This window comes from Brienomyrus brachyistius, chromosome 5, assembly GCF_023856365.1.
Source record: "Brienomyrus brachyistius isolate T26 chromosome 5, BBRACH_0.4, whole genome shotgun sequence".
NCBI lineage: Eukaryota > Metazoa > Chordata > Actinopteri > Osteoglossiformes > Mormyridae > Brienomyrus > Brienomyrus brachyistius.
The window spans coordinates 17,010,842-17,037,593 of record NC_064537.1 but is presented as its reverse complement, the minus strand read 5'-3'; the positions used below and the strand labels follow the sequence as shown (position 1 = coordinate 17,037,593).

General features: G+C 39.2%; 1 protein-coding gene across 2 annotated transcripts in view; it reads left to right on the top strand.

Annotated features, from left to right (window-relative positions):
* Positions 1–26,539, top strand: part of LOC125741884 (corticotropin-releasing factor receptor 1-like) — a 71,630-nt gene extending 45,091 nt beyond the window's left edge. For both annotated transcript variants that reach the window (XM_049013366.1, XM_049013365.1), the window contains exons 8-15: positions 14,458–14,578; positions 16,575–16,728; positions 17,227–17,287; positions 17,757–17,829; positions 18,860–18,945; positions 19,382–19,517; positions 20,326–20,367; positions 22,949–26,539. In XM_049013366.1, the coding sequence (XP_048869323.1) occupies positions 14,458–14,578; positions 16,575–16,728; positions 17,227–17,287; positions 17,757–17,829; positions 18,860–18,945; positions 19,382–19,517; positions 20,326–20,367; positions 22,949–23,089 (814 nt within the window). In that variant the 3' untranslated portion in view covers positions 23,090–26,539. The remainder of the gene's footprint in view (positions 1–14,457; positions 14,579–16,574; positions 16,729–17,226; positions 17,288–17,756; positions 17,830–18,859; positions 18,946–19,381; positions 19,518–20,325; positions 20,368–22,948) is intronic.
* Positions 26,540–26,752: the final 213 nt, after the last annotated feature.

Here is a 26,752-nt window from a genome sequence, read left to right as displayed (position 1 = left end):
AATTTCCAAACTGAGCTGAAACCTGTGCAGCAATTATAATGTTGTAAATCTTCTCACAAATATATAAAAATTATAAACATGGTCAAGCAGTTACCCAAACCTCAATCTAGACCAGAATAGAGGGCACCTGAGTGAACTTCTATGTTGTGCAGGAATAATGTACAGTATAGCCTGAATGCTTTGAGGTGGGAAATGACAAACTTGCTTGAGGAAATATTAAAATAAGAAGGTAAAGCAGTATATCTGTTTTTAGCTTCATACTTCACACTCCAGGAAATAATAATGTTGGCTGAATAACATCCATAATAAAACTAAGATTTAAGGTGTAACTTTTATGTCGGCAATGGCAACAAAGTAGACTATAACAATAGGTAATCTCTGTGAAAACATTTACTTAATAGCTATTTAATCCATGTTTTGAATGGATTTGTCCTCTTGCCATTTTGCTTCGTTTGCTGCTGATCATAGTCATACATCTGCCAAAGGCGAATTTCATTATTTTACCAAAAAACATTTATTCGTTAGTTTCTCTGCTCAACATACAGTACATCCAATTTATAATACTACAAGAACAAGAGATTAAATGCCATGTACTGTGCAGCTTACATCATATGCATATTCAAATATTCCTTCTTGTATAGTATAAACAAATAAAACTTTACCCTCAGAATTCCTTGTTTAGGAAATTGTAAACAATTCTCTGAAGTCTTCACACTATAACAGTAATTCTACCAAAAACAAACGTAAATCGCATTTAATAACAAATCATCAAGAAACCAAAAGTAAAAAAATAACTGAAGAAGACTAACTCTCCTTTAGAGAACAGTAAATATTTCAAATGCCGTGGGGAGATTTCAAAGGCAGACAAACAACGGCTTATTTTTGCAGTGGACACAAGAGACAGTTACTAGTAAGTACAGCATCAAATCTCTATCCAAGACCTTATTTTGGAGTCCATCTTCTGCAGCGAACATTGTTTATCACAGCAGATGCAGCTTTTGTATGAGTGGTAGTACGGTTGAGTGGCCCAGAGGTCTGCAGAGTTTTGGGTTTAATTCCTGCCCCAGAGCTTCGAGTGTTTGCATGCTCTCTCCTATGAAGTGGATAAGCGGAGCGGTGCTCGACGGAGTAGCCTCATCTCTGCTGTGCCTTGATCCCCCAAAAAAGGCTCCAAGGGTGCTGGATAGATGGTTGAACCTGTACTTAGACCTAAGCTGTACTTAGACCTAAGCTGTACTTAGACCTAAGCTTCACGTTCACCTCTCACCTCTACATGTGCATGTGTATATCTCAAAGGAAAGCGATACGGGATATGAAAAAGCCGTCACACTCCAATGTCCATGACCATAAAACAATCATTTTAAACTATTGTTCACGAGTCCCAAATATGGAGTCCAAGTTGAATCAAGTTGAAGCCTTTTGAGGACTCAAGTCAAGTCTAAAGTGTGTGACTGCGAAGTGTGGCTCGAGTCCAAGTCGCAGACTCGAGTCCCCATCTGCTAGTGCCATAACATTACGTAGTGTGATACTAAAGTACCAGCAAAGATGTAAAGCCTCCATATGGTACTCCAGCTGAGTATGCATTTAATATGTTTTTCACTAGTCCTGTATGCAAATTCCCAGTGGTATACTTACTAGTATCAAAGGATGATCCTCCACTCTTAGTAGATTATGAATACTTTCTTCTCCATGCCTGCCTCCCATCTCCTTCTCTAATCTATTTAGTCTTTCTCCATCTTGACAACTCTGAAGGACTAGTTAACGATTTTCCAGTGACGTTAAATACAAACTAGCCAAGAATGACAGATAATTAGTACAACCTTGCTCACCATAATTGCTTTACAAGTTGGTCTAACTTGACATTTCCAACTGCAGAGCTGGATTTTTTGCTTCTGCTGAGAGTGATGAAACGAGCTGGATAATGCTGCGGCAGCTTCCGTCAAGACAGTACAATTGCCCAATTGTTGGCTATATTTAGAAACTCTTGGAGATTTGAAACTGATTCACTGTGGCAAATCATGTAACTTTTATTTGACCACAGTGACTCAGTAACCCAAAAGCAACATGCATATTTGGGGCTTTGCAAAAACGCACAGACTCAAAAAAACATTTTCTATGTATGTGTGTTAAGCTGGATTCAACAGAACAAGAGCACAGCAGGGACTGGAATGTGGCTTTAAATAAATAAAGAGATCAGTAGGTGAAAAAAAATAATGAATGAATGTCTCCAGTTATGTATGCAGGCAGCATCGGATGCCCACAGAGAGAATTTAACCATGAGAGTATATATTTTGCAAGCAAATGAGGCAGTTTTACCAAGAATTAATAACAGGGGGTAGGTCCCAAAGGATTTCTAAAAAAAATATTTATTTAATTAATTGCCGTAAATCAGCATGAGAACAGCGGTTCATGTGGCAAGTTAATAAAATCGTTCAAGCTGAGCCTGGCAGTTTAAGAGATTCCCTTCTGCCCAGCAAAACCAGCAGTTCTTCCACTTGTGGAAAACAATAACAGGCACTGAGGGCCGCATTTACAACCTACTTCAGTGTTTTGCTGTAGTACAGAGGATCATTATATTGGCTGGGAAGATATAGGATGCCACTTTTCAGACAACGAATATTATGTATCGGATGCCTAATAAGACACAATGAGATAAAAAAGTGCCACTTGAATTTATTTTAATTTAGTCTGGAAAAGAGGGGTTTACAGTAGAACCTTGGAACTCAAACACCTCGTAACTCAACCAACTCAGACATCGAACTGGTCTGTTGAATTGTTTTGATTTGTACCTCGACCAAATTCTTTGAACTCAACCGTTCCTGGTGAAACTTGTATGGGTCGAGACAACGTTCAACTTGAATGGTTCAGTGGAGAAAAATCTAGCCGCAACTCGACTGAAAACTTGGAACACGACAAAAGATAACTGGCCTGCTAAACAGATCAGATCGGATTGGTGAATCACTCTTAGTCTCGCGGTACCTCTCCAATGAGTTTGATGTGTTCCTGCTTTCATTAGTTATTTGTTGTTTTGTGCTATATCTATAGTACATTTAGTCATATGGTAATCATGGCCCCTGATAAAGTGAGCACTGGTAGCAGCAAACCCAAGACTAAAAGTGCAAGTAACTGTAGAACTTAAAAAGGAAATTATAGTGACACTTGAAGGTGGTGCGTGTGTTTGCTCTCGCTTCGGGATGGGATTGTCATTTATTTCTTGTTTAATGCTTTTGTATGTGTGTATTAGTTTTACATTGACTGTGAACTGACGGAGCTGGGGATACGTACTCTGACGTGGACTTAAATACACAGGACTTACTGGAAACAACAAGAAACACATGGTAACAATCGGGATTCCACACGAGGTTAACGAGGGGGGCGTGGCATACAGGAGGATCGGACGATCGGGAGTGACAGTTAAGTTTAATTAGGCCTTCATTTGGGGGTCTTACATGGATTAAATTAATTTACATTATTTCTAATGGGGAAATTCAACTTGGACCTCGACCAAATCGTAACTCGACCAGCCTTCTGGAACAGATTAAGTTCATTTTCCAAGGTACCACTGTACTTTGTTACTGGAATTGTAGCTGGTAAAAGTTCTCAAGAAGGTTGCCTGGTGAAATATGCCTTCCTGCTTATTTATGTATAGGAAAGCACCTACCTCTATATATGCTGATGTTGGTGTTTGTACCTCTGCAAGGGTCCAGTGATCAAAATCCATTACCGTTTATATATATATATAATATATATGTGTGTGTATGTGTGTGTGTGTGTGTGTGTGTGTGTGTGTGTGTGTATATATATATATATATACACACACACACAAACACACATACATAGTAATAATATCCTGGTTTATGTTATATTACATTTAGGTGATATAACAATATCAGCTAAGCTATGATGTCCATTCATATGTATGTAGGAAAAGCAGATATATCAAGTCAGAAATTCGCAAAATGTGAATGAGGCTAATTGATTTGATGGCTAATATGGGAAGCAAAGGCAAAATTCAATAACCCAAGAGCTTCAATGGGAAGGTAATGCGATGCCGGCTTACGGACAGCTGTCATTGCAGCATCCCTGCGGAAGGGTTACCTGGGAAAATATGCGGAAGGCCGTCCATAACCACACAGCGGGATGCTGAGGTGGCTGGAAAATAACGGTTGGGAGTAGACATCACGGATGAATTTAAGAACAGCACATTTGCTTGTATTAGTTTGCATTGCATTCCAATCTGTTTTACAGAAGCATACGGAATATTTGATGCTCTTAAGTAGCAACATACAATACTCTTGTCTAATTGTGTACAGTATCAGACATGGAATGCCTATGATTATGTAATAAAATGACTATGATCCACAATAGATGCCACTGTGAAATTTGCAGTGTTATACATTGTTCACAGTTCACTTCAGTTCTTTGTTCAATCTGTAACTTGAGCTCTTTAATTAAAAATGGGATTATTGCTACGGAGTTCTAGAAGTATATGAAGCCTGTTGTGGTTAAAACATGGTGTAATGTGGAAACAAAAGCCCAGTGACTATTCAGTCACGTACAATACAGTGCCAAATGCAGGTACAGAAGCCTTGTCAACCTGCAGTCACACATGACCTTAAATGTCACGAATGGATGTTTGGATAGATGGATACTAACATGGTACTTTAAACTGGGGAGTTAGCAGCTATTTCTGTATCTAGACGGACTAATTAGTCTGTATAGTGGTAAGGCTAATTACCCAGCTAACCCTAGGAAAGCAGCTGTAATAGGGAGGGGGGCAGAAACTTAAAACCGCTGTCTGTTTTAATGACTGCAGGGGAAAAAATGTATTACATGTCATCAGGTATCACGGAATTCACCGTTTTCACCAGCTCAGAGTTTCAAAACAAAGGTCAGCAGCATACCATTGTCAGTTTAGTCTAGATAATCCATCTGAAGCCAAGCAGGTTTGGGCCTGGCCAGTACTTCATTGGGAGATCAACTAGAAAAGCTGGATTGCTACTGGAAGAGGTGTTGGTGTGGCCAGCAGGTTAGCCTGTCCTGTGGCCTGTGTGGATCCCAATGTCCCAGTGCAGTGATGGGGACACTGTGCTGTAAATGTGGTGCCGTTCATCGGATGAGATGTAAAACTGAGGTCCTGATTCCCAGGGTCATAAAAGATCCCTGGGCATCTTTCAAAAGAGTATCTGGCCTCCTAATCATCCCCTATATCTAACTGGTGTTCTGGCTGCCATTGCATGATCCAGGTGGGTGCTATACAGTGGCAGTGGCTCCCTGTTGGTTCTGTAACATGCTTTGGGTGTCTTTAAGAGCACTATGTAACATTCATTCATTCAGATCAGCTCCTAAGATCGTATGAAACAGATGTGTTTCCTTTTTAACCAAAATGACTTTGGACTGAAACTGCAATTTGGAAATGCAAAGACACCATTTTTTCACATGCCATGAGTTCACATTCTGATTTTATTTAATGGTTCCATGTCACATAATTCTTGTCCTGATTCGAGCTAGTCAATAGCTGTATGTATTATCTGCTTTCTGTCATTTGTCAGTTGACATAATCCATCATTTTGATGGCTGCAGAATGAAAAACATGGACAGTCATTTCCTTCTGAGTAACTATTGATTGTTTCTCAGAAACAGCATGCCTTCCGTCCATCCATCCATCCGTCCATCCACCCACCTTCTAACTGTTTGTTCTGCTCGTGGTCGCAGATGGGCCTGGGGCCCATTCCAGGAAGCACAGGGTACAAGGCTGGGGTTCATCCTATGCCAGTCCTCCCCACACAAGCATGCTGTAACACCTCATGGAGGACCCAAGAGCATTACCCAAAGAAGCTAAACTGATACTGTAGTTGGGAGCCAGAGCCAAAAGATATACCCAGGGGTAGGGTGTTGCGGGGCAGAGCAAACGCGTGCAGACACTCATACACCAGGAGATGGCTTGGGACACAGACTCGCAGAAACAGGGAGAGCAGACTCACAAAAACACATGAAAGGAGACGCAGACAGTCCGGAGAAAACAGGGTAAGTAAGCACTGGGAGCGTGAACCGAATCATCAGACCCTCGCCAAGAGGAAACTTCCTAGGTCGGCTAAGTAATTCTGGTAATTTGACTAAACGATCTACTGACAGTTTTCAGGAGGATGAAGCAGGCTGAGCAGCAATGCAGGATCAGAGAGCGACCTCATGCACACATGCCTTATGTCAGCGGTAAACAAGTGCAAATACAGTTAACTCTCAATATCTATGGATGCCCAAGTCCCTTATATGAAATGCCGAAGTATTTGCATGTAACCCACGAACATCCTCCCATATACTTTAAATCATCTCTAAATTAATTGTAATACTTAATACAGTGCAAATCCTATGTAAATAGTTGTTAAACTGTATAGTTTAGGGAATAATGTCAAGAAAAAAGTCTACATACAGGTTGAGGACAGAGGCAACTATTCTAGTATATACAGAAAATAAAAATAGCGAAAATATATTCATTCTCCCTCTCTATCTGCACATTATTTAATTTGTTTGGATTCAGCGTAGCATTCAGCGTGAGGCAAATTCAAATTTTGCTTTTTGGAACATTTTAGAGTTTTTCTTTTGTATTTTTGATCCGTGGTTCATTGAATCTGCTGGTGTGGAACCCAGGGATACAGAGAGGCGACTGTACAAGCATTAAAATATCTGGAGTGTATTAGTCAAGAAGAAGTGAAAACAACGCTGTACAACAATATTAAACGATGGACTTGTCAGCGTACTTGTCAGCTTCCTCCTTGGAGACGGACGGACGCTGACTGGTCATGTTTAAAGTATTGCGCCTCTCTTTGCCTTGTGGAATTCATTTTGTGTGGTTTTCTAGTCACCCTTATTTTGACTGTCCTCTGAATAAAAGTTGAAAGTGTGGCATTTTAGCAGTGACTTGAGGTTTCTCATTACATAGTCATGATTGCGAATCACGCATCATATTCAGACATTTCTAGTAACGACGTATATAGAACAGTTTTCAGGAAATATATCCTACCACCCAAACTAGGTAAACTGTTCTGAATCCAAATTCACCCGAGTCAGAAGTTAGTTATTCCAGACCAGAGGTGTGTTTCAGGAACGCTTGTAGTATCTGCTTTTTCTCCGTTGGACTAATGACAGCATTTTTGAAACTCATGAAAAACTGCTTTGCATTGTTTCTGAGAATCTGAAGGTTTCTTTCTACATTCTAAATGTATTTTTTGTGGTTAAAGTTGGGGGTCAGCCCAGTCTCATCTTGTGGCAATGATCAAGTAGAGGACATGAGGGAGCTGTTTAGATTCATGGGCTCGTCATACCACTGCAAGAGACTCCAGCTAAAAAAATGTAAAACAAAATTGAAATAATTTTTGCCAGTTCTGCCTCTCTGCCTCCCAGGCATGAGCAAAACAATGAAGGCAAAACAGGAAACAGACCAGTGGGGATAAGTGACTTTTTCTGAGATTCCTGTCAACACTCTTTTCTGCCTTGTTTTGTTGTCTATTTGTTCATACTGGGAAATCAAAAAGGCTGAGAATCACGTCTTCTGGGAGAAGGAGCTCGCAGTGTCCTCATTAATAATAATTAGAGTGTGGAAGTGTTTACCTCAGGATGGCCTTATTGACTTTATTGGTTGCTGTCGGAGCACTTCTTAAGGACCTGACAATCCAGTTTTACTTGACGGTACTTTTCTGTGGGTATCACACAAAACCAGTCTACAGGTAGATTTGCTAATTACCATGCGGTAAAAAAAATTAACGTAAACAATAGTACCACCGCAATCCTTCCTGTTTGCAGGTGTTGCAAGATAGAAATTTGCTTAGTAATGCTTTCACAGTTACAGAAAGAACATCATAGAGTCTGAAATGTATTTTTAATTAGCAGAGCAAAGAGACCTGGTACAGTTTGTGTTCTTCACTCATATAGATTATGAGGTGATTTCCATCAAGACAAAGGACAAGACTCCTTTCAAGAGGGCAAGATGGTAGGAGAGGTGGGACATGCTGGACTGGGGAGATGAGGATAAAGCCTTGCATTCTTTGCTCAGAATGCTGTAGCATTCTTTTTCCTTTCATCTCTAATAAGCGGCTTGTTTGAAAGCACCAGTCAGCCATTGTGATTCAACAGCAGGCAGTTTTCCAATTCACTGCCGTTCTGGTTAATGGAATTGGCATCCCATTAATGGCATACAAAAGAAGTAGACCAGAAGATAGCAGTCCAGTAGTCCAGAAGATAGATTAGGCCTTTGTCATCCTGAACCAGAAAATGGGGCTTTTGCTGTGGCAAACTTGTACCTGAACAGCTACTTCTGAGTAGAGGAGTTGTGTGACAGTCCTGCTCTGTTAGTTGCATGTAATACACTGTGTTTTGGTTATTGCCATGTCGCTGGCACTTGAAGGATGTTTGTCACACTGCACGAAACTCATCAGCAAGAGGCCATGAAGAAGGCGGGAGTACGTTACCCGCCGATCCATTAGGTGGCAGTGTAATTTTGGTCACATTCAGTTACTTGATTTAGAGATTCTGTTGTATCTTTTTTTTTTTATCTGTTTCCTGTATCTTGGTTTCCTGTTTATTTTTGTGTGAACAGTTGATTTTTTCAACAGTTTTGGTTTTGACTAGCAGACTAATTTCTGGTTAAAGTTAGAGTCTTCGATCCTGTTTTAGAATCTATTCCTGTTTCAACTCAGCACTTAAACCCCATCCAGCCAAATTATCAACACACCTCTCAGTCAGCAGCACCAGTTTTGTCAGCACTGAATACTTGGAAACCAGTCCGTTAAAGGACAAAAATCCAGGAACCATGTTTGTACGCAGTTCAGGGCCAGTGTCTGTGCTCCTGATTTTGAGTTGTATAGGTTGTTCTTTATCGTGTCTGCATTGGCCATGATAGCAAGTAGAGATATATTTTAAGATACCAATCAAAATTAGCTAAAGCTATACCTGCAACGGTTGGCACATCAGGGACATAAGATCTTTCTCTGAAAGATACTGAGGAGAATCCAGGTAAAACTATGTTCTCTAATGTTCTCTGTTTATGTTAAATTAACTTTTTTGAATTTTAAATTTAATCCAGCAGAGCAGGATTAAGGAAAGATTTCACAGCTTGATGCAGCAAAGACATGCACTGTGTATGATAGGTAGAATGGGCAAGAAAAACAGAGTGTGAAAGTAGGTGTCCAGTGTGCTGCTTTGGTCTCCACAACTGCAGCACCGGTTTCTAAGCTCAGCGCTATCTCTTGTGTATGTGCTGTGCCCCACCCAAAAGACATGCGGCAAATGATAAACCCTGCTCAGAACTGGCACATTGATTTGTTTGTGAAGATTAACAGATGGTCTACATTTAGTCAACTGACTCCGTAAGAGTCGGAAAAGAATGCACAGATTGATATTTCTTGACATAAATTGGGTATGGCAGCTTGCAACCTTACAGAGGTCAACCTTTGTAAGAGTCAAAAATTATGGTTCACTAAAGAAATGAAAACATTGAGCAATGGAGGACGGAAAAAATATTACCCTCTTCTCATGTGTCCCGGTTCCTGCTATCACACATCCATCATGTGGTGATAAACACTGCAGGCTGGTAGTGATGGCATGATGGTAAGGGAATTTTTTTATGGTCCACACTGCTTCCCTTGATGAATACAGAGGAGCTTTTGAGTGCTGCTGGATATTTGAATGGCATTTCCAGGTGTCTCTCTTCATAGCAGTAATGCATCTGTGAATGGATTTTTTTTTCAGTAAGATCATGCCCTGTGCATCAAAACTAAGATTGTCCAAGTCTGATGTGCCAAATGGCCTCCTCGCTTTTGTAAATTTTGTATGTTCTTCTGTTGAATGTTTCCATGAAAAAAAAGACAATGAGGTTAGCTTAATGCGGTAAACTACCCAGGCGTCTAACTGAATATTCGTGGGATGTAGAGTTGCTCTACCAGCAATTTCAAAATAACCTTTTGGAAGCGCTGGAGTCAGCATGAGCCAGCAGCTCTGTGGAACACTTTGAACACCTTGTCGAGTTCATACCATGATGAACAGAAGCCAAAATCGGGACAGAAGGGAGCCCAACTCAGTATTAGGAAAGAATCCACAATGTTTTGACCACATAATACAAAGTACACCAGTTGTAGTCATTCTTTTTCAGAACTGCTATAATAACAGTTTTAACTGTTTTGTGCTCATACTTTACGGCATAATTCTGCTATTCACGTTGGAACAAAAGAAGACACAAATGCAGATGTTCCTAAAACACCATTTCTGGCTTATTTGAAAAAAATTATCTTTCTGGCAGCTGGAAGTTTTTCGCTAGTAATCACTGAAAATTAAGTCTGAATCTGTCTGTGCCAATTCTTGTTAGAATATTTGCCGCTAGCTATGAACTTGTTGCCAGTAAAAAAGACTCAGGAGATGGCCTGTACACACTGTGTCTGCTCCCTTAGTGGGGCACTGTCGTACTCCCCTCAAGCGTTGGATGAAATGCCAAGTGTTTGGTTTCTCAGAAATGAGAGGACAGGACAAGCATTTCCTCGAGTCAGGAAAAAAGCTCATCCTCCGCTCCTTAGAGAGCTGGAATAAACTCTTTTATGCCAAAGTGAACTTTAATTAATAGAAAATGTCACTGTGTTTTAAAATTAATTGAAGTCAATTCATAAGGGAAATGTCTGAACTGAGAACGATAATGCCTGACGGAGAAATAGGAGACACAGTGCTGGACTGGGCATGCTTTGCAAGCTAGAAACAATAAAGACTGGAGGGCATTTAATAATACTATAGTGGTTTAATATTCTAGTTGAGCCAAACACAGTTAATGTTTTATTGAGCCATAACCCATGCGTGATTAAAAGTAATTATGAATTCCAGAACCCCTGAAATATACCTGCAATGGTTGGCGCATCAGGGACATAAGATCTTTCTTTGAAAGATACTGAGGAGAATCCAGGTAAAACTATGTTCAAGATCAGTGACCATGCGTGGTTAAAAGTAATTATGAATTCCAGAAGCCCTGAAATGTACATTATACATGTAACTACTGGCAGCCACAAGTACTCCCTATGAATTAATTAAACAATGACAATCATGCCATTGTAGTAGAGGGCAGCCCAAACTGCCACTGTCTTAAATCCACAAAAAAATGACATATTTTAAAATAATTACTAATTTTGGTTTTACTAGTTGAAACAACTTTTATATTTGAAAACTCAAATTTCAAAATTAAGATAAGGCATGCATCATCGCCGGTTTCAAATTATTTCCTCCAAAAGGTACATCTGAATGCCAATAATAAAAAAAATCTGACTGTCAGCAATATAATGCAGAATAATTGGATTTTACTGTACAAATTTTATATTATTCATTATGATAAATGTATAAATGCCATTGTGAAACATAATCGTCATTGCGAGGTGGGTGGTGCAGTGGTGCAGTGGTTAGCACTGTTGCCTCAGACCAACATTTGAGTCTCTGCCATGGCTCCACCCAAATTGCCCGTAGGTGTGCATGTGTGAGTGACTAGTGTGTGAGTGTGATGGGTTGGTGCCCCATCCTGGGTTATTCCTTGGCTTGTGCCCATTTCCTCTGGACCCCCCGTAACCCTGAATAGGACGAGTAGTTTCAGAAAATGGATGGATATCGTTTTTTACAACAAAAGAAATGCATGGACTTTGCATGTTCTCCCCGTGTCATTGTGGGGTTTTCTCCAGGTACTCCGGTTTCCCCCCTGCAGTCCAAAGACATGCTGAGGTTGATTGAAGTTACCAAATTGCCCATAGGTGTGATTGTGTGAGTGAATGGTCTGTGTGAGTGTGTGGTGTGTCTGAGTGAATGGTGTGTGAGTGTGCCCTGTGATGGGCTGGCCCCCCATCCTGGGTTGCTCCCTGCCTTGTGCCCATAGCCTCTGGGATAGGCTCCGGAACCCCGCAGCCCTAAATAGGATATGTGGTTACAGTAAATGAATGGATGGTTTCTAAAATCAAATAAACCACATCTGGGCTAAATATACAGGTATCGCCATTTAGAAGTGTTGCCAACTCTTGGCTTTATTTACTAAGCAGCCCAAATGAAATTCCAGGAACCCTGAATACAAAAACAAAAAGAAAACAATTCAGGTGTATTTCCTTCCCTTCTTATCAATCCATCTCCTAGGACAATGTTTCCCACCCCAGTCCACTGGAACCCCCAAGTGGTCCACATTTTTGCTTCCTCCCTCTTTCTTGCAAGACAGTTCACATTTTTGCTTTCCCCCAGCACCCAGTAGGAGCGAAAATATGGGATGTCTGGGGGTCCCCGAGGACCAGGTTGGGAAGCATTGCCTTGGAGTATTTGCACACTCTTGCCATATATCAGAAACAACTCTCATCACTGCTACTATCCTCACGCCACAATATTAACTTTCTCAGCATCAGATACTGTCTGGTATGTCTCTAAATTTTACAGAAAATATGCTAATGTGCAACAGCTGTGTCTTGTTAGGGTACCTCCTGTTTATGACTGTTCTGTGTAACTGAAGGAATGTTTGACAAGGATCATCCCAGGGGCATTAGAAGCATTTTGATTGTGGGGGGGGCGAACACACTGGCATAAAACTAATATTTTATGTTAAATGTGGGGGGGTCCAAATATATCATTATGAAATGTTGAAATGTTGTATATCATTATGAAAGATTTAATGGCAGCGATGCCCATGGATCCTCCCATATACGCTACCATTCAAATGTTAGGGGTCACTTGGGAAGTTGTTTTGTCCATTAAAATAACATCAGATTCTAAACGAATCTAAGTTTGACGTGTTCAGAAGAATCTTTGTGAGACACAGATCAAATGAAAAGACGCTGGAGGAGTGCTTGACAACATCTGTCAAGGATGGTGGAGGCAATGAGATGGTCTGGGGCTGCTTTGGTGACGGTAAAGTGGGAGATTTGTACAGGTAAAACTGATCTTGAAGAAGGAAGTTTATCACATTTTGCAACTCCATGCCATACCCTGTGGACGGCATTTACAACAGGACAAAAACCCAAACAGAGCTCCAAATTACGCAAAAAATTAGGGAAGGAGCAGTCAGCTGGTGTTCTGTGTATAATGCAGTGGCCAGCACAGTCAGCTGGTGTTCTGTGTATAATGCAGTGGCCAGCACAGTCACTGGATCTCAGCTCTATTGAACTGGAAGCGGTTTAACCTAATGGTACTTAAGAAGTACCAAACGTTTGAAGAACATAATTATTATTTTAATTCAAAAAAATGATTATTTCTAACTTTGTCAATGACTATTTATTTAGCTATATTTCCTATTCAAACTCATTTCAAGTCTGCTTTCACGGAAAACAGGGACGTGTCCCCAAACTTATGAACGGTAGTGGGTGTCATTTGGAATCTTCTCTTAATCATTGCTTTGCATCACTATGCAATAAATTACAATATATTAAACTTTTTTTTTTTAAAAATGGGGCCACTTAGATCTCTTCAGTCACATAATATAAAATTTTAAAAAACTCATATAACTGAGTGATCTCCATTACTCCAGCTGGCTCTTTCACCATTACTTTTTGTTTGTACTCTGGCCACCAGGAACATCTTCAGATATGACATTGCTCATTACAGGCGACTCTTGACAGACACAGTCCCACAATCCCTTGCTACCGAGGAAGATCTAGTCTCATCATATTAATTACTGAAGCAATTATGTGTCCTCAAAGATAACCTGCAATCCGTGATAAAAATGGGTATTTATTGCTGATCATTGTGTAATGAAAAACCTAGAAACACATAAGCAAATTAGCATCATCACCCTCTTGAGAACATTGTGATAAAATGATCATTTGCAAGGAGTGTAGGTGTTATTTGCAAGAAATACGTAATATTTTATTATTCATGTTGACTAAAATGTAAAGGATATTGTGTGTGTTGAGTTCATTTAGGCTGACTACCCACACTGTTCTTACCAACCTATATATACTAAACCTGTGGTAATCAAACAAGCAGGGCAGTGGTTCCCGGGGACCGAGTTTGAGAACCACTGTACTAAACCATTACCATTTTTTCACAGAACTGTGAATCCTGCACATATACCAGGCCATCCATCAGCACAGAAGTATAATTTTCAAACGGTAGTTTTCATTCCGGAAAACAACTGTGGGTCATGTAATGCTTTAATTAAAATTAAGACACAAACAATGGATGGATGATGGAAGGAAGGAAAATATGTGTATATGTAAAAATTAAACTTTGCCCTCTGTTGGACCAGCATCCCAGGGTGAACACAGTAAAATCAAACCCATAGAGCATAAGATGTGCATGAGAAAAATGGAAATGCAGCAAATTGGTTTCTATGCTCCAAAATATTGCAGTGACCTATTCCCATTCTGGGTCAAGCTCCAAACACAAATATTGTCATTTGTTGTCAGCATCCGATGAATCTCCCTACAGGATCAATACCCACCTTGCTCGTTTTCGGTCCCATAATAGGAGCATCCGATGCCTAAGGAACATTATTCACTGGAACCTGATTACCGCCTTCATCCTGCGAAATGCCACATGGTTTGTGGTCCAGCTGACCATGAACCCAGAAGTGCACCAGAGCAATGTGGTGAGTTTGCTCATGACTCGCCTCACAGTATATTTAAAATGCTCTAACAAACACAGGATAATGACTTTCTTTTTTTAACAGTGAGAGGTACCATTGAAGTGACGTAAGCATCCATCCATGAAAACTGGAAAGCTTAGTCCCTAAATATAGGGAAGTGGTAGCGATTGAAGTGAACCAAAATGTTTAATATGAAAAGGGTGATGTCACGGGTGCTCGCGATCGCTGGGTGAGCGTGCAGGCAGGCGAGCAAGCAGGTACAAACAGGCAGGCAGGAATCGGGCAAACGAGGGTTTAATAGGGATCTCACGCGAACAAACATCAATGACAGACAAGGAAAACTGGGGAGACCAGGACTTAAATACACAAGACTGATTGAAAGCAAACGGACACAGCTGGGTACGATCCGGGAAACACATGTGGGTAAGCAGGGGGCGTGGCACACAGGAGGAGCAGACGAGCCGGGCATGACAGGTGAGGTGACCAAAAGGCATTTTTTTATTAGTGTGAAATAATAAGAAGAATAAATTACCACCCAGTGTCAAACCACTTATCTAGTTCACCTTGTGACATGTCATTTCAATTTATGCAATAAGCCTTTGCAGGGAGCAATTCGCAGGGTCAGCTCAGCTACCCACATGTTTCTGGACTGTGGGAGGAAACCCACATGCAAACATGATCTCTAACCCCAGAGGTGTGAGTGCAACCCACTGAGCCACTTCGCCATCTCATTACAAAAAATCAAGAAAGTAAAAGAATGAAGGATCAATTATATAAACAGTACAAAGAAACATTTGTGAAGAGGCAAATATGTCAAACAAATATCTGTTGGATAAATTGTTTTGTTCAAGTTTAAAACAACAACAAAGTTAATTAAATTACACATTTTAGTTGTATTTCAGCCGCTGTTCAAATTGAAATAGAGGAACTAGATCCTCTTCTGGTTGCTTGTTTACACCATCAGTAGGAGCCAGTCTCTGTGACACACTGCAGAGATGTGCATCACAAACACATCCTTAAAGGGTAGCATAGCCCCTCAAACGTCTCCTGCCTGCTGACTGATAAATAGCTTCCTCGCAAAAAGAACACGCATTCCTCTTTGAAGCTGCTGCCATGTGAAATATTGCATGACTGGAAGTGGACAGTTCTTGACAGTTCTTCAGAAATAAAAGCTGGATAAATGAATGCTCTTGTTTCCTGACATTCTATATGGCTATGCACAGTCCGCCTGGAAAGGGGTGTGCTATTCCAGCCCCTAACCTAGGAACCCAGCAATAACACAATGTTTTGTAAAGCAGGAGGGAAAAACAGATATACTGGCAAATATACTGGCGATAGGTTTGAGATGCCTCAAACCTGGAAGCATTTCATGGTAAGTGCTGCTGTGGGATCTAGTATGGCATTTATTGCCTCCTTAGTCCCCCATAACTCAATATCAAGGTACTTATCTACAGTCCTAAGCAATTAGATAGACTTCAGCATAGTCCTTAAAGTGAAAAGAGCTGCATTTTGGAAGCAGAGACTCCAACATAGCTAAACTCTAAGGTACAGACAATGACTACAAACTACAATGAAACATGGCGAAAACAGTCCATTTCTCCACATTTTTGTTCCACAAGGCAGACGTGCTATAACCGATTAAAGCATTTAGTAGACCTGCAACCCACGTTATTATTGTCGTAGTAGCACTAATCCTTCTAATTATGATAATCACCTTAATTATCTCATTTTGATATCCAGGGGATTTATTATTATTACTGCTTAGATTGTTATGCATTTGTGTCTTTTGATATTTGCTGAAGCTATGCAGATACCTTAGCAACAAATCGGCAGGGACCATCCTGAGAGAAGCAACCATTTCTACATTCTAGAGCTCCATCCTGTCCGCTGCCAGTTTAGGGTTAGGCTTAGGGCTAGGCTTTGGGTTAGGTTTAGGGTTATTCGTGTGGGCTCCCTGTTCATTATATATTTCTGTATGTTTTTTCCTCTCGCCCCTAAGATTTGGTGTCGCCTGGTCACAGCTGCATATAATTATTTCCATGTCACAAACTTCTTCTGGATGTTTGGCGAGGGCTGCTACCTGCACACAGCCATTGTCCTCACGTACTCCACAGACAAGCTAAGGAAGTGGATGTTCATCTGCATCGGCTGGTGTGAGTGGGGGGTGTCGTGGGCATCCTGGATTTATGAAAAAGAGCATGGACTTGCAAGTCAGGCTTTTCTGTAGTCAAACTGTAATCTCTCAATGCTGTTGTTGTGATGACTGTAGGAGAAATACATTTTAATTATGTATTTTGGCCATTTAATGACCCAACGAAAAGTGGTAGGGCCTCTCTGGAAGCACTTTTAACCAGTTCATTTACTGGAGCATTAGAATGCCTTTGGATCAGGAGTATTATTTTTTACCCATATCTGCAAAATGCAAAAACTCAGATTTGCTTGGTGCCATTTATAAATAATACATAAGGCAGATTCATTGGCAAATTGTGACAGTTTGACAGAGCGATAATGTTCGATAATGTTCCTTTGAATAAACGGGTGAGGGAAGCACTATAGGCTGTGACACTGGGCATTATAATAAATATTTTTTTTCTGACATTTAGCAGCAAAAATATGAACTTATGGCTTTTCTTTCTTTTTCTTTTTTAAAGGCATTCCGTTCCCGATCATTGTTGCTTGGGCACTTGGTAAGCTGTACAACGACAATGAAAAGTGAGTTTGAATTTACAACTGTCTGTTATGAGTACATAAAATAAAGTAATTTTTGTTTTTTTTATTTTCTTTAATAAAACTCTTCATTTTGCATTCTGTTTGGGTTACAAGCATCAAATTGGAAAGATGCTTTTCATTAGTTGTTGTTTACATAATTACATTTACTGCCAGATTATTGAAGTCAATTAGCCCAGGGTCTAATCTTGATAATTCCTTCTATAACTTTCTGTTTGCAGCCTCTATGAACTTTGCTTTCACAACAGTGATTTCAGTCCTTAAAGAGTAGTTTAAACACAACAAAAGTGTGGTTTAATTGTGGAAAGCAATCTCTACAAAACACAGGAAAAAAACATTAATGCCATTATTGAGAAATATATGTTTGAAAAATAAATTAAGGACACGTTTATTATAAGTTTGAGAATTTAAAGAGAAACTGCTAGATGAATAATTGACATGTTTAAAATCATAGATGCTGGTTTGGGAAGCGGGCAGGCGTGTACACAGACTACATCTACCAGGGCCCGATGATTCTAGTTCTGCTGGTAAGTGCACATTAAAGCCGTGCATTGGGACTGGGGTCCCGTGAGACCCCCGGAAATCTTTTTTTAAATATTTTTTTAAGGTTGCCGCGGGCGGGAGGGAGCGGCTAAAAGTAGACTGCGGGTCCCAAGATTTTTGGCAGGATGGAGAATGTAACTGATGTGATTTATTTTGTGTTATATATTCGTGTTTGTTCTGAGCTATTGTATTAAATTGTGATGTTCAGCTAGTTTAAATCTATTTCTTTGAAATAAGGTTCAGGGTTCTCTTCTGTTTTTAAGCTGCTCTTGTTTGTTTATAATAATGTGATATTTAAACATTTGTTCTATAGATTTGGTTATTGTTTTTTTTTTTAATAACTGCAGATATTTGCACATCTGATTAGTTTTTGGGCTCAGTTTACATTTATTTGCAATTCAAAGCTGATAGATTTTTGTTGAATTTGTTTTATTTAGTTAGTTCTTGTTCTGTTGAAATGAAACATTTAATGCATATAAACTTATTTCACCATACAGAATATCCGTTAATGGGTCTCCGGGTGCGGGCGGGATTGGACAGAAATATTGCGTGTGCGGGGGGGGGGGAGTGACAGAGACAGACAGCGGGAGCGGGCGCTAATGGTCAGAAATTCAGCTGGAGCGGGATTTAAAAAAATCAGCCCCGCGCAGGGCTCTAGTGCACATGTTTGTTTAATGTGTTTTCCACGACTTTATTACTGTGTATATTTTACTAATACTAGAGTGAGTCTGTTTGCTTTTTTTCTGGTGGTTTCACAGCAACCATGTGCAACGAATGTAAAACCTTTGTTCAGAACAGGTGAAATGCACAGGAATGCCAAAGCTCAGCCTGGATATTTAAATCTAAGTGCATGATGACGTCATTAGCGATTTTATTATGTGCATTTTTTTTATTGCATAAAATGTTTACCAAAATGTTGTTTTATGGTGAGCTCTGAAGCTTAGAGTGACTGAGAGTTTTTATAACATTATTGCCATAATGCTTATATATGGTTCACTGTTTGTTTCATTTCAGATCAATTTCATTTTTCTGTTTAACATTGTCCGGATTCTCATGACTAAGCTCAGAGCGTCCACCACGTCAGAAACCATACAGTACAGGTAAATTGGTTCCCCCTATTTTATGGCAGGATGTACAGTACATGCCTTCTTTGCATAAAAAGGTAATTCCTAAGAAATTGTTGTGGATTAGCATCTTCGTCAGTTTAGCTCGCGGAGGACCCTGTGAAAGACCAAGCCTTGTGCCTTCACGGAAGCTATTCTTTTATTATTAATCAAGGTTAATTTGTCACATTACTATCTTGTGTTGAATTTGTCAATTAGTCAACTTTAATGAATGCAACATTTTCCGTACAGCAATGCTTTTTTAATTAAAAATGAGCAATTATTTAATTAAAGTATAAATTGCATACAGATTTCAAACTTAACTCTGTCTTTCAGTAAGTTGAACAATGAAATTTCTTATAACAAGGATTATAGCTCATAAACTAACCACGAATGGATGTAAGCTGAGTTTTCCAACTCTGACTTTCTTCAGAAAAGCTGTGAAAGCTACTCTGGTCCTGCTCCCTCTGCTTGGAATCACATACATGTTGTTCTTCGTCAACCCTGGAGAAGATGAAATATCACAGATTGTATTTATATATTTCAACTCATTTTTGGAGTCATTTCAAGTAGGTTACTTTTTCTGAACTCTTAAAGAAATTATTGATATTACAGGAAAAAAACGTTTCTATTGTTCTTCTGAAGCCTTCCTTTGCAAATTAGCTGTTATCTAATTAAGTTTTGCACAGTTAATTAGAGTTACAAAAACATAGCTTCTCCTTAAAATCAAATTCTTAATTCTGCCCCCTTGGTAATGAAATCTAATCGGTATGAATGTGGTGCTGGTTATGACCGAAAGTGAAAAAATAAAACCATGAAAAAAGTAGCAATCTAAAGCATTTTATATAAATTAGACAAAACTATTTGTTGAATTTTTGGATCTTAAGACATATTCATGATTTGGATGTAAAGCAGACATACAGGTATACTGAAATTCAAAATTTAAACCAAAATTCTCTATCAGCCAGGTTCATTGGTGGAATTACCTCGAAATTGCTCTTGATTGCTGGCATTTTCAGTGATTTTGTTGGTAACATAAGAGCATGGCGATTAAGGACATGGGTTTATAATCTAGAATTGGTGGCGTCTAGTCATGGGGGGTAGGTACTTTACATAAGTAAGTATAATAATGCAATTTACAGGTGGAGCCAGTAAGCCTGTGCATGTGTGAATAAGAATCTTTGCAGTATATTAATGAAATGAACACGCTTTACCCAACATGTCTTTGGTGTGTATAATGTAAATCTCCATCCACATTGTAGCATGTGTATAATGTAAATCTCCATCCACATTGTAGCATGTTAATGTAAATCCATGCCTACAGATTTGTTAAGCTTAATTTTGTTGTTTTTTTCTCTCCTTTCTCCTACTGTTAAGGGCTTCTTTGTCTCAGTGTTTTATTGCTTCTTGAATAGCGAGGTAAGCAGGCCCAAGTCCTCTTGGCTGGATCCCGTCCCAAACAATCTTGTTAATCCTACAGTGAAGACGCTTCAGATCCTTTCCGCACATCCATTCTCACAGATATACTGTATAGGATGCACAAAATAACAGGCAGGACTACTAATTAACAGAGGTCTGTTGGAACCAGGGATCTCATTTATCAACTTTGTGCACAAACAATTTTGAGCATAAACCATGCGTATGGTTTATGAACACTCCCAACTAACCCTATGCCCAAACCCCTAGCGATAGACCAGTCGGCTAGGATACGAACAGACTCTCCCTTAATTAATTATCAACCTAGACTGATTGACAAATAGAATGATCTGTTTATGTTCACAAAAGGATGCACAGACAGGTCATGCTGATGACAAGACCTTATTCCAAAGTGGGATAAGGTCCACGGTCAAAGAAATAGAACATCATTGTCACTAAATACAATCTTATGTGGAGATAGACAGTAACATACAAGGTCCATAGTAAATAATACGCACTGATTGAGAAGTCCCGAAAGCGGATGTAGTAGGATGTTAGCGGGCATATCGTTAAGTGTAACAGATGATTTCTAATTCAAATGTTTGTTAAGGTCAGTTTTTATTTCGCCAGATATAATGTTTGGTTAAAATGCAAGCCCACGCCTAGCACCCATGTAGGGAACGAGGTTTTTGCTTGTGAACTTTGTCAGTATATCTCATTATACCACATGAAGAGTTTTATTTTATGGTGTTTGTATCATGAGGAGCAATGCTTCTTTAAAAACAGGCATTTGCTTTTCCCCTTTAAATAAGTAAACATCCATTAAGCATCTCAAAGCAAACCCTGTGACCTACCCTGTTCAGCTTTCTCCATATGCTGGCATCTGTGAGAGTGATGATCTGGATGATGCAGTTAGGAGGCCCCTAAGCGGCATAATGCTGACTCAGACAGCTGACTTATTAGCAATTCAGGTGCAAATGGGTGCAACCTCCCTAAATCATCTCAGCTTCCACATGCTTTGTGATGCTCCAAGCCCTACAGCTCCTCATTTGGAAATAAGGGGATGTCGCATTTATTTTTAATGCTAACTGATATTATAAGTTATTGCATTATTTATGTGGTCGGCAGCAACTTTTACCAAGATAGAACTATAGAACTTGCAGAAAACTGAGTCATGTTATAGTTTTAATAATGGAGATATTAATATTTTATATAGATTTTAGTAGTCTCCTATTTTCCAAATGAAAGACACTTACTTGATAGAATTAAGAAAATCTTTCATTTGAAAACCCAGGAAAATAATGAGCATGTTGAGTCACATGTGGTTACACGGCATCGTGGGGCTGGTGTTGATTGGAGGAGAGCTGCAGCTGCCACTGCTGCCCACTGGCAAATCGCAGGCACATCCAGGTGCTGATGCAGTGACCATCCGAGGACAAATATAATCCTGTCTTATACAGACAATGACAGCGCAAGCACTGCAGCGCAACCCGTCGCCTTTAACTGAGTGGCTTTCATAACTGAGCCATTGTATTGCCATATTGCTCTTTCTGGCTTTGAATCTTGCTTTTAAACGCAGGCCTGATGTTTAAAGTGTGCAGCTTGAATGTGCTGCTTCGATGGTATTATAGCCACACTGTTTATTCCAAGAAGTATCTTTTAACTAGAATTCCAGTTTCTTATAGCATGGAACTTAACTTATAGTGTTATGGTCTTAAATGCCTAGTAGGTCTGTAGCTGGTTGATACAAGACCTCTCTTAGCAGCATTAATTAGTACCCAACCTTCGCTGGTTTAATGAAAAATGTGACTTTGACATCTCATATTGGAAAACTGGAGGGCAACTCCTCTGTCACTTCCTATAATGCAGAGGTTTGTTTTTAATGAGCCGATTAGGTGAATTTTCTAGAAACTGACTTAATCCTTAATTGATAGATGTTTATAGATGTTTCATCCACATTTCTTCTGCACTGTAGTGCCATTGAGATTTGCCTGATTCTGGGTGACAGGAGCCCTAAAATATTTGCAATATAATTGGATTGGTCTGGGTTGGGAGCCCAGTATTAAATGCATTTATGTGACCCATAATTGCTAGTGGCAACCCTGGCTGTGCATTTTCCGTGACAATGAAACCTAGCAGATACTGCACACCATGATTAGTTTGACATGCAGTTCAGTTATTAGGATTGTGTTTTACCACACAGATGGCTGCCAAGGTTTTAAAAGATGCTTATTAGCAGAGTCTATAATATGCTGCACTATGTTTTTTTCCACTTCAGATCAGTTGTCTGTTAATTTTCCATGTCATACTTTGGAGCGGCAAGTTAAGCAAGTAATCGAAGTAGCAATGACATTATGTTCGATTTCTAGCCACAGTAAAAATGTAATTAAGCTTTGTGTGCTCAGGTTTGATAAAAAAAAAAACCTGCAATCATTGTGACACATTAGTTCACTGGGTATGTGGGGAAATGCTGAGAACCCTAAACCAATTAGTATTATTGCTGTTGTTGTTACTGGAAGCATTTGTCTCAAATAGGCCTGGAAACAATGTGAGTCACGGGGTCCAATTTCTGCATGTTACACAGGTACGTTCGGCGGTGAGGAAACGGTGGCACCGGTGGCAGGACAAGCACTCCATCCGTGCCAGAGTGGCGAGGGCCATGTCTATCCCCACCTCCCCCACCCGGGTCAGCTTCCACAGCATCAAGCAGTCGACAGGGGTCTGATGACGGAGTGGCCCAGTCGCTCGCCAGGGAACGTGCATGCTGCTCGCTACAGGGTACAGGCAGAGCTCAAGTGCGGGGACAGGAACACCAGTGCAGGAAACCCTGCTGCACCAATCTGTAGAAAAAGTATCAAGAAATAAAGCTAAGATCAAGAAAAAAAATAAACCCCAAATACAACTGTTCATATAATGTCCTTAGAAATGACCTCCTTACCTTTTACAGTTCCCTGATGGTGAATATACAAGTCATTACCAAACATAACATAAGAAAAGAAATCAGGTTACTACGAATGAAAAGGTTCCTGCCATATAGGAAACAGATGAGCCCAATGTATGCCAGCATTTCCTAATAGGCAGCCAAATTGAGGCCTAAACTGGATACGTGTTTTATTCGTGAAAACATTACTTCTGTATTTTACTCATAGTGGATGAGATTATGTTTGTGTTTATCTTCAAAGCCACACTGAATCTGTAAATGCGAGTTGTTGGTCAGAAGGACAACTGTGGCTGATCACAAGTGTCTTGCTCAGGTTTCTCTCCACAATCCGTCGATCAGCCGCACAGAAAACGGTCACCCTCCATTTCGATGGACTGCATCACTCATCGCCATGCATTCCACTACCATGGTAATCCATGGCGCCTTTGCTGTATAACTAACATCCAGTGGGACACATGAAATCTGGAGATATTTGCACCATATAAATCTGATGCCACCAAGCCTTTTTTCAGCGTGGTATTATGGCTTCTAGATAATTTTCAGATCAAACATGATAAATGATCTTTTACCTTGCACACCATGTAGGCAGAACATATGCATAATTCTTAGAAACCTGATGCATTTCTTACCAAGAAATAATTGAAGAAAAACTATTTGGTTTAATTACCCATAAATACACACATTCTTTTTATTATTAAATAAAATGTTCCCAGTGGCTTAATAAATGCATATTTTAGAAGATTCTATATGATCATCAAAATATGCTCCAAACAGAGGCAGTGTTTGAATAGTAAATCACACATTTTGATGTGCATATATATTCCCAGGCAAATACCATTACAGATGAAGGAAATCAGATGGATCACTTTCCAGACAAGTGGGATGTACAATTACACAATGTGTAGATGCATTTGTTTCACTGTTGTGATGCAACTCTTTCTAAAATGGCTAAGAACTTACAAAGTTGTTCTTATCTGCTGTGCAATTGATGTAATTGGACTGAAAACAGGAACACATGCATACATTGGTGATCTTACTGTGGAGAAATGATGAAAAATCAATATTGGTGTCATGAGCTTTCCTGTTGGGGTGGATCTGGTCATTATATAACCAAAATGTGACTTATTTGTTAACGTGATGTCCAAAGATAACACTGGTATAGTGTCAGATACAGTTTTTGGATTTGTAGTGTAGTGGCACAAAAAAAGTATACAATACATATTGTAAACATTTTGTTTTCTATTTTTCTATTGTTCCGGTGAGATAAAGAGTTGTCAAATTACTGTTCAGTTTGCATATATGTATATATATATATCAATACTCACTGTCGCTGAAATTAAAAAATAACTGAGTAGTTGCTTCTAAAGAAAGGAGTGAGCACCGATTCTCACTGAACACGGGAAAAAAAGAAGGAAATCTTCATATCCAGCTAACACAACTCAACACAACAATTAAAAATTGTTAGTTTTTTCGTGATCTTCTGCATTATTGTTGATGAAGCTGATCAGTGACAACTATGTTCAGTACCATGATGTCAGGTGTTTGCTTTCGTATTATCAGCAAATTTCAGCATTAGCCTGCAGGTAATCCAAAATCTCCTGACATCCATTAATTTCTCTTGCCTTTCCAGAATGCCCACAGCCTTATTACATTGCCACAACATGACACATGCCTGGAAATTTATGGCTGTAAATGTGAAGCTTCGAGATAAAGGGGGAAGAGTATTAAAACTTCATATTTAATGGCCCTTGTGTCCTTGGAATAAGATCACCAGTTTTGTAAGAACATTCCATCAATTTGTTGATTGACTGTTAATGGCTGATAATGACTAGTCATTTCTTATATTCTTTGCCTCCAAGTCCTGGTACTTGGTACTTTTGCATGACCTTCAAAATTTTAATTAAGAGGTATGTTTCCTTTTTCCCATATACATGAGGCAGCCGCCAGAAAATAAGCTGGGCCAGTTATTTACTGGATTGATTCAGGTTCACATTTCAAATTGATTACACTCATGCCATAGAAGATCATCAGTTGAGTTGGTTGTAACTAATTCCTCCAGTGCTATAATGAGCCTTTCAATTACCTGGAGAGTGCAGTATGTGAAGAACAAAATACACTGTTACAGTAAGGACCTTCTACAATGATTCCATTTAAGCAAACCCACGTGTTGCATGTGTGCATCAGTATTGTTATGTAGTAATAATAATGATAACATTTGATTGATCCCATGGGGAAATTATCTGTTCATCTACCACATCTTGCTCTCCATGATACATATGTAGGCTGGGAAGCCACCTGTAGCAGCACCCATGACCCTGGGGTTTAAGAGCATCGCTCAAGTGTCCATAGATGTGGCTATTCTGCTGAAGCTGGACTCAGTCCAGCAACCTGCCAGTCATAGGTACAGACGCTTAACCCACTGAGCCATATGTGATATATCATCGGGAATAACTGTGAATCCATAGGAAATTCTCTTCTTGAGTTATAAAATTAAATTTTCCAAAGACTATTAAAAAAAAAAAAAAAAAAGTATAATTAAACAATCTTGTTTGCAGCAGCACCTGATGTGTAAAGTTGTAAATGTGCAATTTGTACATTTTAAATTCACAACACATAACTTGCCCTTTGTCTAGTGGTGTTTGTCAGTTTTTTTAAAATATGTTGTGATGGTTGTCATAAGAACACACTTCCGAAGGGATTGTTGTGTGCCTGTTAGTTTCACTGTTAGGCATCACCTTAGCGTCACGTTTTCTTCAAAAACATCATCATTCAGTTTTAAAAACAGCATATCCATCATCACCTGATGTAGTGATTTCAGCTTATTGTTTTTCTAGAGTATGTGTCCTTTGTGAATATGTAATATAAAAAATGTTTGTATTTAAATGGTTGCCACACATAGTAATTTTGTATTTATCATGTATTTAAAAGTGAAATTTTACTGAGAAAACACAGGGTCGGTTTTTATTACAGAAATACAAAAAGGAAAATATATTTAATTAAGAAATTCCAGAATGTGTCCTTATAAAGGATATTTTATAGTGATTAAGAATCAAAAAAGATTATACTCACTCCTGTTGTAGTCTTTATGTGTAAATCTAAGTTTGTGTTAGTGTGTAATCTTTAATTTCTCTTAATCATTACAAACTATTCTATATTCCACTTGCAATGGATAATCATTAATCTTTTATGTTAATATATGTATTTATTAAAATTCCACAATTTGTTCCTTTTGTTTTTGTACTATTAATGTAACATATTGGGAAAAGTGAGATGTACAGTGTGTATCTTGTGTAAAAAAATTAACAAAAAATAAAAGTTTGAAAACAGAAAGTGTAAGTATCTGTTTGGTTGCTTTTAATTGGCACAATGTTGGTTTGCTTTACACTTAGCCGAAACGACAAAGGCTGAGGGAGCGGCTTGCCCTGCCAGCTGCATTGTTCATTCATC